This window comes from Phyllostomus discolor, chromosome 3, assembly GCF_004126475.2.
Source record: "Phyllostomus discolor isolate MPI-MPIP mPhyDis1 chromosome 3, mPhyDis1.pri.v3, whole genome shotgun sequence".
NCBI classification, from domain to species: domain Eukaryota; kingdom Metazoa; phylum Chordata; class Mammalia; order Chiroptera; family Phyllostomidae; genus Phyllostomus; species Phyllostomus discolor.
This window is the reverse complement of record NC_040905.2, coordinates 136,487,288-136,499,303: the sequence shown is the minus strand read 5'-3', so window position 1 is coordinate 136,499,303 and position 12,016 is coordinate 136,487,288. Positions and strand designations below refer to the sequence as shown.

Sequence of the window (12,016 nt, the reverse complement as noted above, 5' to 3'; positions counted from 1 at the left end):
CGAGATCAACGGGGTCCCGCTTTGAGAGTAGAAATTAAACACGTTCGCACTTTTTCAGGGATACGTGTCCACCAGGAACCATGAGCAACCCATTTGCACAGCTCATTGAGCCTTTGGATCCTGCACAGCCAGAGAAGAAATTCTTTAATTTGAATAAGTTGGGCGATTCAAGATATGGTAGGTACATGCCTTATCATATAATTGCTTTGACAGCAATTAGTATGTAATTTGCATAATGATTATGCTGTGTAATTAATTAACCTTTTAGGAGGGTTGAAAGAGGGAGAAGCAGAGAATGAGAATCACTGAATGGTCTTGGATTAAGCTTCACAAACACATACACCCCTTACATTGCTCATTTTTAAGTAAGTAATAATGATTATGTACATGTAGCATTTATGTAGCATTTTATAGTATATAGAGTGTTTGTATATCTGTATTATATCATTTAATCTGAACAACAACTCTAGAGAGCATGTCTGTAAAGTAAGAAGTCCTGAGGAAGCCGAATCCCCCAAGAGGGTCAAATAATCAAATAACAACTATGTGGGAGCAGAAGAGGACAAAACACATCCTTTTTTTTATTCCAAGTCCTGTGTTTTTCTACTTTTACACTCTTCTCTTTACTAGATAATACTGGTGAAAATTTTTCATAATCAGGATGGAACATTTCCTTTCTAAATAAACAGAGTAGTTTTTTCTTGTGAATTACTATTTTTTTATCCTAGAAATCCCAGTTACCAGTGGCCACACTATCTGCTGTCTGGGGTTTTGTTTTCTTTGGAAGATATGTGATTGTACTTTGGTCTTAATCACAATGATTCTAAAGGAGTTATCTTCTCATTTCTTAGACACTAGTTTAAGTCATGAAAAATATTACTCTGTGTGTGTGTGTGTTACTTGCTAAAATATAATACAGTAAATATCTACACTGATTATTTCATGATAACTTAAGAGAAACCCTGTTATTGGAATCCAAAGCAGGGTAAGCATTTATTATAAAAGGATTAATTATAATATTTTATTTTTGCCTATATGGTGGCTACTTTCTAGTACTGAATGTATCCTAAACCCATTCAATGTCTTCATATTTTAAACTTAAAAGGTCAGTTTTTATTTACCCATTTTCCCTGTTGGAAGAATAGTCTGATGCCTTGTATCAAGTCTATATAGAGATTGGCTTAAAGGAGCTCTTATAATAAGGTGCCTCAAGGTTTTTTGGTTTGGTTTTGTTATGCTTTCTCTGTTATCCTAGGACGCTTGCCATTTTCTATCAGAGTTCTCCTGGAGGCAGCCATTCGGAACTGTGATGAATTTTTGGTGAAGAAAAACGATATTGAAAATATCCTGAACTGGAAAGTCATGCAGCATAAGAACATAGAAGTGCCATTTAAGCCTGCCCGAGTCATCCTGCAGGACTTCACGTGAGCCCGATGCCACTTCGCTCTCTTCTCAGCCTCCCTTGCCAGACATTAAAGAAAGCTTTAAGAAAACTAACAAACCTCAGTGACTATATAATTTGTCACCCTATATCCAGACAATTTTGAAAACAAAAGGGGGCTATTAGTCTTAGACAGCCAGAGATAGCTTTAGGCAAATTAGGCTGTGTAATCAGCCCATCTTTTCCAGGGGCAAAGGTCATTGTTTTGGTCTTGAAGATTATAGTCCTAAATATACTAGTGAAAGGTGAAAGAAATAGGAGTGGGATTATCTTGGAATCTTTCCTCTCCCACGTTCTGTCACTGAGGGAGACAGGTTTCAAACAGCTGTACTTGGAACACTGACGTGCAGCCCCCTGAGGGGCGATATGTAGTTCTGTAGTTCTGTTAAGCCTCATTCATATCCTGCTATTCCCAGGAATCTTTGCTCCCCATCTGGCCTCTTTTTTGACATAGTACTACCTCTCCATTTTTAAATGATGTTAATTTATTCCTTCTAAACACCAAATCTTGTTTTTGTAGAGAAAGAGCACCCAAATTTTATACTCTAATATAATAAAAAGGAAGGAGTCACTTATAAATTTGATTCACAGCCTACTTTTCTAAGTTATATCCATTCTTTTAAGTTTGATCTGAAGTTGACTATGTGTTCATATGTCTTCTCCAGGTCATTGCCATCCCGCCATGTGAATGGGAAACTGTCACAGCAGTAAAAGTTCCAGAGTTTTTAAGTGCCAGCTTCCAATAGTTTCTCTGTTTAGACCATATTGGTTGTTAACTTTAACACAGTGATAAAATTACATGTAGAGATACCACTCAGTCATGGTACTTACTGCCAATGTGATTTCAGCTCAGGGAAATGTCTTCAGAAAGTTTGACTTTTCTAAATTATTCATTATTAGCTCCATTGATGAGAGAGCTTCATTGCCAATTTTATCAATGAAGACAAAAGCTGAAAAACTCAATTACACGTGTTTGACAAATTTATTTTCTGCTTAATTCCTTCTTTTCTTAGGGGTGTGCCAGCTGTGGTTGACTTTGCCGCAATGCGTGATGCTATGAAAAAGTTAGGAGGAGATCCAGAGAAAATAAACCCTGTCTGTCCTGCTGATCTTGTAATCGATCATTCCATCCAAGTTGATTTCAACAGAAGGTGAGAGATTAAGATTAATACCTGAGTTTCTGTTTTGTGCAAAATCTTGGGGTATAAGTCTATTTTGTTTGTGTAGATAGTTAAATAAGTGAAGAAAATATTTAGAATACACATTTAGGAAAACTCAAACTTAATATAGATTTTCAGTGAAGATTTGGAAGGGGAATATGTTTTTTTAAATACTATTTTTCTTTTTCTTTTTTCTTTTCCTGTTTACTTCTTGGGGTGAGCAGCCTATGTTTAAATCCAGCTTAAAGTCTAGTTGAAAAACACTCACATGAATTTCTGCCATGAGAGTTTATCAGTGCAAGCATGTATTTGACCTTAAAAGAGAGGTTTTCTTTGGTGACTTATTTATTTGTTTACTTTTTAACCACTGGATCCTTGTTCTTTTTTTGGTCCCAAGTAACTATTTCATATCTGGTGATCTCTACCTCTCCATGTAGGTTTCTATAATACCTATGCCTTTCTTTTCTTTTGTTCTTTCTTCTATGTTTGGGATAGTCAGTTCACTCTTCCCCAGAATTCTTCCAATAACCCTAAAATCTCAGTGTCAGTCAATAACGAGAATGTATTGCTCATACTCCTACAAGTTGGTTGGGAGGCTAAGGGAGCTGAGCCGAGTGCAGGGGTGGCTCTGCCTCCTCTAGCCCTGGCCGGGTAAACTCCTAACACTGCACATCCACACAGAGGCTGGGACAGCACCATTCCATGTGTGTTTCCTTTGGGCCCAGGCAGAAGGAGAAAACAGCTGTTCACTGAGGCTCAAAAGGAAGTGGGAAGCCACAATATATTGAGACCTAGATCAGGACTGGCATAGGATCACTTCTCATCACAAGGACATTAATCAAAGCAAGTCATACAATTAAGTCCCAAGTCAGACATGAAGGGGGGTTTATTCTATATTTTGTGGATGAAATTATTATATTACACAAGAGAAGGCAGCCAGGTCCTGCTAAAAAGTTGGTATCTTCACCTAGGAGCATAACTAGATGAAGTTCTTATCAATTATCTGTAAGGGAAAAAATAATTACTCTGCATATAATGCTGGTAAAATTAATTATTTGGTACAGGGAGTAGTTCATATTAATTAAATCATTAGTATTAAAAATGACATCATTAATATATTTAGAAGAAAATTCAAGGATATATGTGTCAAATGTCTTAATGAGAAAGACCTTTCTAAATTTTGAAGCAATGGATAAAACAAGAGGGAACAAAATCTATAGATTTAATGGCCTCAAAGTTAACAGGAAATAACTTGAAAAATATTTGCAACAAATATGACAAAGGCCTAATATTCTTAATATATAGAATGTATAGAAGGTGACCTCAGGAGTGGTGTTGTGAGAGGTCCTCCTGGTCTCTCTCCTTGAAGTTAGAAGTTGAACAGTTATGCTTCCACAAAGGATTTGCTGCTTACTAACACACAAACACATCTGGGAGATCCACACATTGAAGCATCTGAAGGTGGATGAGTCAGAGTAAAGGGAGAAGAGGGGAAGGAGGAAGAACAGAGCTAGGTGCCACAGACACAGCCTGGAGCTCCCACGAAGAGGAGAGGAATTAGGTCGCGGCCTGCACTCTGCAGTCCTGGGGAGTAGAGAACTAGAATCAACACTCCTGCCTGAGTGGTCAGACTGAGTGGAAAATAAAAATGTGCATCAATGCCACCTGCTGGAAATCACAAGAAAGACCTCTTCCTACCAACCTGTTAAATAGAGAAATACTAAACACTCTTTTAAAAAGCAGATTTCATTCCCATAAATGCCAAGGCAGAGAAATAATCCATCAAATACTATGAATAACCAGGGCATCGAGGAAGCTCAGACAGAAAATGAAAAATCTTCAGAAAATAGAGACATGGGCCCTGGCTGATGTGACTCAGTGAATTGAGCACCAGCCTCTGGACCAAAAGGTCACCAGTTTGATTCCCAGTCAGGGCACATGCTTGGGTTACAGGCCAGGTCCCTCGTAAGGGGCACATGAGAAGCAACCACACAGTGATGTTCCTTTCCCTCTCTTTCTCCCTCCTTTTCCCTCTGTCTAAAAATAAATTTAAAAATCTTTAAAAAAATAAAGACATGGAAATATGTAAATTAAATGACAGAGAATTCAGGATCTCAGTTAAAAAACTTAGTGAGATACAAGAAAATTTAGGCAGTTTAATGAGCTCAGAAATAAAAGCAATGAACAAAAGGAATACTTTACCAAAGAGACTGACACTTTTTAAAAGAACCAGATAAGAAATTCTAGAGCTGAAAAACTCAATAAAAGAAGAAGAGTGAACTAGTGACCTTGGAAAAAAGAGCTGACCTTAGAAAAAAGGAGGCAACAACAGTGACACTGAAGGTAGAAATCTAGAAATGACATAGATGGAAGAAGAGAGAGATTGAAGAGTAAAAAAAGAAATGAAAGAACTCTACAAGAACTGTCTTATAGATAGTTCTCCATCAGATCTCTCTTGTAGATCAACTCCATCAGAAAAAACAATATAAGAATAGTGAGCATAGCAGAGGGAGAAGTGAGGAAGAAGTTCTCACTATTCAAATATAGTGAGACCTTCCCGAAACTAAGGAAAGATCTGAATCCTCAAATCCAGACTACTTATTTATCTCAATCCAAAAAAGGCCTTCTCTAAAGCATGTTATATTAAAACTGTCAAAAATTAATGACAAAGAACTTTCATGGCAGCCAGGGAAAAGACAGTAACCTCTGAGGTAAATCCCACTAAATTATCAGAGTTTTCAGCAGAAACCCTACCAGCTAGGAGAGAGTGGAATCAAATATTCAAACTATTGAAAGAGAGAAATTACCAGGCAAGAATAATATATCCAACAAAGTTAACTTTTAGATATGAAGGAGAAATAAAGACTTTTCCAGGCACGCAGAAGCTGAGGGAAATTACCACCGCAAGCCCTGCATTACAGGAAATACTATAGGAGGTTATCTGAAATAGACATGTTTAAGGTGATTCATGGGTAGGCAGAAACATAAATTGCAATTCTTATTTAGAATAGGGTACTATGCACTTAAGTATAACATAAAGATTAAAAGAAGTAAAAATATTTTTAAAGAAGAAGACAATATAGGTACTGCAATTTGGAAATTAACTCACAGCATAAAAAGGGACAATTTGTGACCAAAAACATAAAAGAAAATGTAGATAAAGATCTGAATTTGCACAGGGCAATGGAGATAAGATGCAATCTGAAGAAAAATGATTACTGTATATAAGAAACTGTCTTTTACATAGGCCTAATGGTAACCACACACACACATACACACAGAACTAGAACTGAGACACGTAACATAAAAAAAGGAAGAATGAGAAAAAAATACCACCAAACTAAAATAATAGAAACACAAGAGGAAAAAATGGAAAACACAGTTACCAAAAGATAAAATGGCTATAGGAAATTATCACACATTAATAACCACCTTATATGTAAATGGACTGAACTACCAATAAAAAGGCAGAGTAGCACATTGGATTAAAACCAAAACCCAACCATATTTTGTCTTCAGGAGACACATTTCAATGCAAGTAAAAGGATAGACTCAAACCAATGTATTACAGTATTGGACACTTGAAACCTATGTAACTTTATTAATCAATGTCACCCCAATAAACTTAATAAAGTTTTTAAAAATATCTCTACAACCCCCTCCAAAAAAGACTTTCTATAATCCATTTTAAAAATAGTAAAACCCAGTAGATATATGAGCAAAGGAAATTTGACATTTTACAATAAAATAAAATACAAATGGCAAGCAGTGTATAAGACTTTTCAATCTTATAAGTCATAAAAAAGTAAATTTTATTTTTGAGATACTATTTTCTCTTATCAATACAGTTAAGATTAGAAAATAAACATTATTAATTATAAAGGTGTCACAAAGGAACACTTTTATGCACTGCTGATAGCACTGTAATTTAGAAATAATGAAAGTAATATGTGTCAAGATCCTTAGAAATGGCAATAACCTTTGTCCTGGAATTTCTGCTTCCAAGCTTACCCTTATAGATACAGAAAAAAGCTTAATGACTTAATAGCATCCATTAAAGTACTTAGAATAATGAAAATCTGGAACATTCCAAATGTACAATAAAGGAGAATGATTTATTAAATTACAGTACATCCTTATAGTGAATTATTAGGTAACTTTTGGAGTTATATTCATAATGTGCTACATAACAATTGGAATATGGTTATGCCATATACCTGAATGAGCCACGTGTAATTGCATATGCAGAGTGATCGCAGATGAAAAGTTATGCAGAGATTATGAGATTAGAAAGTGAGGTGGTATAGTGCAATTATTTTTGAAAATGCAATTGTTCTCTTTTATAATAAGAAGCTATCATTTCATAATAAAATGTCATTTAAGAATATGAAGCAATCCACTCAAAGAAAAAGGAAACCATTATTTGCTCCCTTGGGGATTTAAGTAGGTACCATACAGCCTCAAGAGAAATGTAGAAACTGGTCATTCTCAAATTCATGTTGCCAATATCCAAACCAGATAAAATCAAGGTAAAGAAAAACCTGTCGTCTTTAACTGACAGTTGAAACAGACTGGATGCTTGCCAGCTCTGTTCTTTCCTTCAGACTCTAAACCCATCTTTAGGCAGCATGTCTTCTTTTTTTTTCTTAAATCACATGAGCTTAATTTAATGTTTTGATATCAAAGAAAGAGCTAAAAATATGTACACAGCCCTGGTGGGGTGGCTCAGTTGATTGGAGCATCATCTGGTACACAAAAAAGATTGCAAGTTCAATCCCCGGCCAGGGCACATGCAGGAGGCAACCGATCAGTGTTTATCATCTTAATGTTTCTCTCTCTGCCCTTCTCCCCTCCCTTCCTCTCTATCCTGAGGTGAGGATTAAATATATATATTATATATATAAAATATATATAATGCTATCCTATTTGAGATTAATGATGTTTCTGAAGTCCCACTTCAAAAGTTATAAAAAGTAGCCTCACAAATCATAGCCAACTTGATCTTTTTTGGAAAGTCTCATTGGTGTGGATAGATTTACCTCACTTTGCTGGCCTGGAAAGCGAAACTGTTGGTGGAAACAGAACTGTAATTGTTGTAATGTCTAAAGCCTTTGGACTTACAATTCATAGAGCTCCTGACTTAAGCAGTTAAAAATTTTTGGTTATCATCAAGGTCAGCATGATTTTTTTTTACTCTTTAAAACTTAACATTTATCAACTCTGGTTTTAACTTTTTATGGACATTTTTCATTTAAACTGTAGTACAGAAAACATTATTTTGAAAACAGCAAAGTCCAGGGATGAACTTGGACTCCAAATTGATGTCCAAATCTAGCAAACACTTTTTTTTTGTAATAAAAGAGAACATTTCTGTTAGAAATGTTTTCATTAGTGTTGTTTTGTTTTATTTCTAGAGTTTGGTTTTGCAATTTGACCTCCCGGTTTCTTTCCTCATGTTTGTAAGGAATTAAATGTGGTGTGTCTCAACCTTTGTCAAACTGTGTGCTTATTTCCAGCTGTTTCCAGAAATGAAACAGAAGAACTGGGTAAAAAGTGGTAGAGTGGTAGATTTTCTCAGTTAAATATTTCTAAGCAATTTGCTTGGTTTGAATAATATTAATTTGCCTCACACCATCTTTAGGAACTGAGGATCAAACTAATACATTATTGTAATGTTTTACAAAGTTACCTCAGAAGTAACCACTTCTTAAATCCTAATAAGAATATTGTAACAATTTCCAACCAGATTTCATGAGTGTGAAAACTATCTCCTCTATAAATACTGTTTGTGGATTTCTAGAGTACCATTAAATATGATACTCAGAAACTTTGAAATACATCCAAATCCAAATTCAAATTATGTAACTAAGGAGTGGTATCCTCTTTGGTCTGTCAAGCCACCATATTTAGAGACCTGATTAAAAGCTCAGTAGATTGAGTGAATTTGGGAACATTCTGAGTGTTGCAAAAATCTGAATTCTAGGTCTGTTTATTCACGTCACTAACTAAGACTCGGTTAACTGAGTCAAGGTTAGCAAACTGATGTTTTATTTTCATGAGTAAATAGGTTATTTACCTGGAATTAATAGATCATAAAATAGCCTAAGCATTTCTGACTTCTCCTTATCCTGTAAATGTATTATTTATATCAAACTGATGTCTCCAGTATTCTCTGGGGTAAATGTCCCACTCTATCCCTGCTTCTGCTGTGAGAAGTTCTGGTGTGGCAAGCAAGAGGACAAAAGATAATGAATGATTGGGACTTTACAGGGGCTCTGAGCACAGCAGAAGTGATGGGGACCCCAGAGGCAGGTGCCGCATATGTTTTGGAATAATTTTCTAGGATGATTTTTTATATAAAAAAATTTCACTCCATTTAAGACCTGTGTACCACTATTTGTTCAAGAAGCAGGTTAGCTTAGAAGAGAGAGATTGGTAAACACACAACTTCAATGCAGTTAGTGAATACAGTAAGCACAGAGAAGATGCAAATTATCCTGTCAGAGGTCCTTCCAGCAGTTATCACTTGATTTAGGTCCTGTAGGGTGTTTATCCCAGAGAGAAGAGCCAGAAAAGGCATTCTACACTGAAAAACAAGAGCGTGCAAAGGCTTGAGGAGAGGGGTTTGGGGAGAGTATGAAGGCTACGGTGTGTCTGAAGCTGAAAGTTTGTACTGGATTATAGGAGAGGACTTAACAAAGGAAGGTTGAGGACAGACTGAAGACTTTTTTAAAGCAAGAGATTTATACATTATTTAGAAAATGGGCAGCCATTGGCAGATGAAAGGTGGGTCATGATCTGTATTTTAGAAAACTGATTTTGGTGACATTACAAAAGATAATTGAACAGACTGACATAATCAAGCGAGGAGGCTATTTCTGGAATAAAGGCTTTCATAGCTATAGCTGTTAAGTGGTGGGACAAGAGTCCATTAGGTAAAGACAGACAGGAATGAGGACAAGACTTAAGAAAGAAGGGTTTGGACTTCCGGTCAAGATGGAGATGTAGGTAGATACACTGTGCCTCCTTGCACAACCAAAATAGGGACAACAATAATTTAGAAATAGAATAACAACAAGAACTGACAGAAAATTGAACTGTATGGAAGTCGGACAACCAAGGAGCTAAAATAGACACGTTCATCCAGACCGGTAGGAGGGGGCGGAGTCATACAGCTGGGCGGAGAGGGGTCATAGCACTAAGAGCAGTGGAACTGAGAGCGAAGGCATCGCACGTGAGCCAGACCACAGCAGGCGGACCCTGGGCACAGGGTGGCAACCAGCAGACCCAGCAGGGCAGCGATTGTGAAGCGAGACACTACGTGCAACCCAGGGTTCCAGTGCTGGTAAATAGAACCTCAGGACACTGATTGAAAACACCTATGGGGCTGAGGTGCCGGGAGAGACTCCCAGCCTCACAGGAGAGTTCATTGAAGAGACCCAGGAGGTCCTAGAATGTGCACAAGCCCACGCACACAGGAATTAGCACCAGCAAGGCCCAGTTTGCTTGGGGAAAGCGGCGGAAGGGACTGAAGTCCAACAGAGAGTGGGGAAAGCGCCATTTTTCCCTCTTGGACCCCTGCCCCACATACAGGATCACAACACTGTGACTGGATTCTCTGCCCTGGTGAACACCTAAGGCTCCTCCCCTCATACACAACAGGCACAACAAGAACAGATCAAAGCTCCAGAGCAAATACAACTAAGCAACTAAGAGATAACCAACCTATCAGATGCACACAGTTCAAAGCACTGGTGATCAGGATGCTTACAGAATGGGTTGAATTTGGTCACAAATTAGATGAATAAATGAAGGCTATGCTAAGTAAAATGAAGGAAAATGCACAGGGAACCAATAGTGATGGGAAGAAAACTGGGACTCAAATCAATGGAGCACACCAGAAGGAAGAAAGAAACAACCAAACAGAAAAGAATGAAGAAACAAGAATTCAAAAAAATGAGGAGGGTCTTAGGAATCTCTAGGACATCTTTAAACATTCCAACATCTGAATTATAGGGGTACCAGAGGGGGAGGGGAAGAGCAACAAGTGGAAAAGTTATTTGAAAATATAATAAAGGAGAACTTCCCCATTCTGGCAAAGGAAATAGACTTCCAGGGAGTCCAGGAAGCTCAGAGATTCCCAAAGAAGTTGGACCCAAGGAGGAACACACCAAGGCACATCATAATTACATTAGCCAAGATGAAAGATAAGGAAAGGATCTTAAAAGCAGCAAGAGAAAAGGAGAGAGTTACCTACAAAGGAGTTCCCATCAGACTGTCAGCTGATTTCTCAAAAGAAATCTTGCAGGGAAGAAGGGGCTGGAAAGAAGTATTCCAAGTCGTGAAAGGCCAAGAACCTACATCCAAGATGACTCTATCCAGCAAAGCTATCATTTAGAAAGGAAGAGCAGATAAAGTGCTTTTCAGATAAGGCCAAGTTAAAGGCGATCATCATCACCAAGCCCTTATTATATGAAATGTTAAAGGGACTTATCTAAGAAAAAGAAGATGATCAAAATTATGAACAGGAAAATGAAAACAAACTCACAACTATCAACAAGTGAACCTAAAAACAAAAACAAACTAAGCAAAGAACTAGAAGAGGAACAGAATCACAGAAATAGAGATCACATGGAGGGTTATCAGTGGGGAGGTGAAGCAGGGAGAATGGGGAAAAAGATACAGGGAATAAAAAGCATAAATGGTAGGTACAAAATTGGGGGAGGTTAAGAATAGTCAGGGGTGATATCCTGCCTTGTTCTGCTGTACTAGGATCTCTCCTTTCTCTATTTGCTCCTTTTGGTTTTCTCTAGCTCATACACACCTTCAGAGATTTTCATTCTTTACATCAGGAATCAAAACTTTCTGTAAAGGATCAATATTTCAGACTTTGCTGGCCATATACTATCTCTGTTCACATATTTTTTGCAACCTTTAAGAATGTGAAAAATTATTCTTTACTTGAGGGCCAAATATACAGGTATTAGGCTGTGTTTGGCCCATGTACCATAGTTTATGGACCCCTTGAGGTAAGGCATTCTCAGGGATTGATACCATTAAAACAACTAACACTATTCTTAGAGGATATTCACATCAAGAGAAAAAGAAGGGGGGGAAATCAGCATGGTAACTATAAATGTCTTTTTGTAGAATAAATAATAAATGTCACCAGTTCTTTTCTTCCCAGAGAGTGCCTTCCCAGAGAATGCCTACCCATTTTTATATACCCCTCACCCTTCATACTCCATTGCTGTCATGTCCTTTTGGAGGGTACTCTTGAGCCCTCATCTGAATTTATGTCCCTTTCTTTTTTCTTTTTCTTTTTTTTTTGCAGTTTCAATTTATTGAATTTACATGTATGTGTAAATATTGACGATATTAGACATTCAGAGAGTTGAATTTTCCTATTTGAATA

General features: G+C 37.2%; 1 protein-coding gene across 2 annotated transcripts in view; it reads left to right on the top strand.

Annotated features, from left to right (window-relative positions):
• The window catches only part of ACO1 (aconitase 1), a 60,885-nt gene that overhangs the window by 21,847 nt on the left and 27,022 nt on the right, over nucleotides 1–12,016 (top strand). Inside the window, exons 2-4 of one of the 2 annotated variants that reach the window (XM_028531471.2) lie at nucleotides 59–177; nucleotides 1,256–1,424; nucleotides 2,455–2,592. In XM_028531471.2, the coding sequence (XP_028387272.1) occupies nucleotides 81–177; nucleotides 1,256–1,424; nucleotides 2,455–2,592 (404 nt within the window). In that variant the 5' untranslated portion in view covers nucleotides 59–80. The remainder of the gene's footprint in view (nucleotides 1–58; nucleotides 178–1,255; nucleotides 1,425–2,454; nucleotides 2,593–12,016) is intronic. The other variant, XM_036021514.1, reaches the window with a different exon arrangement.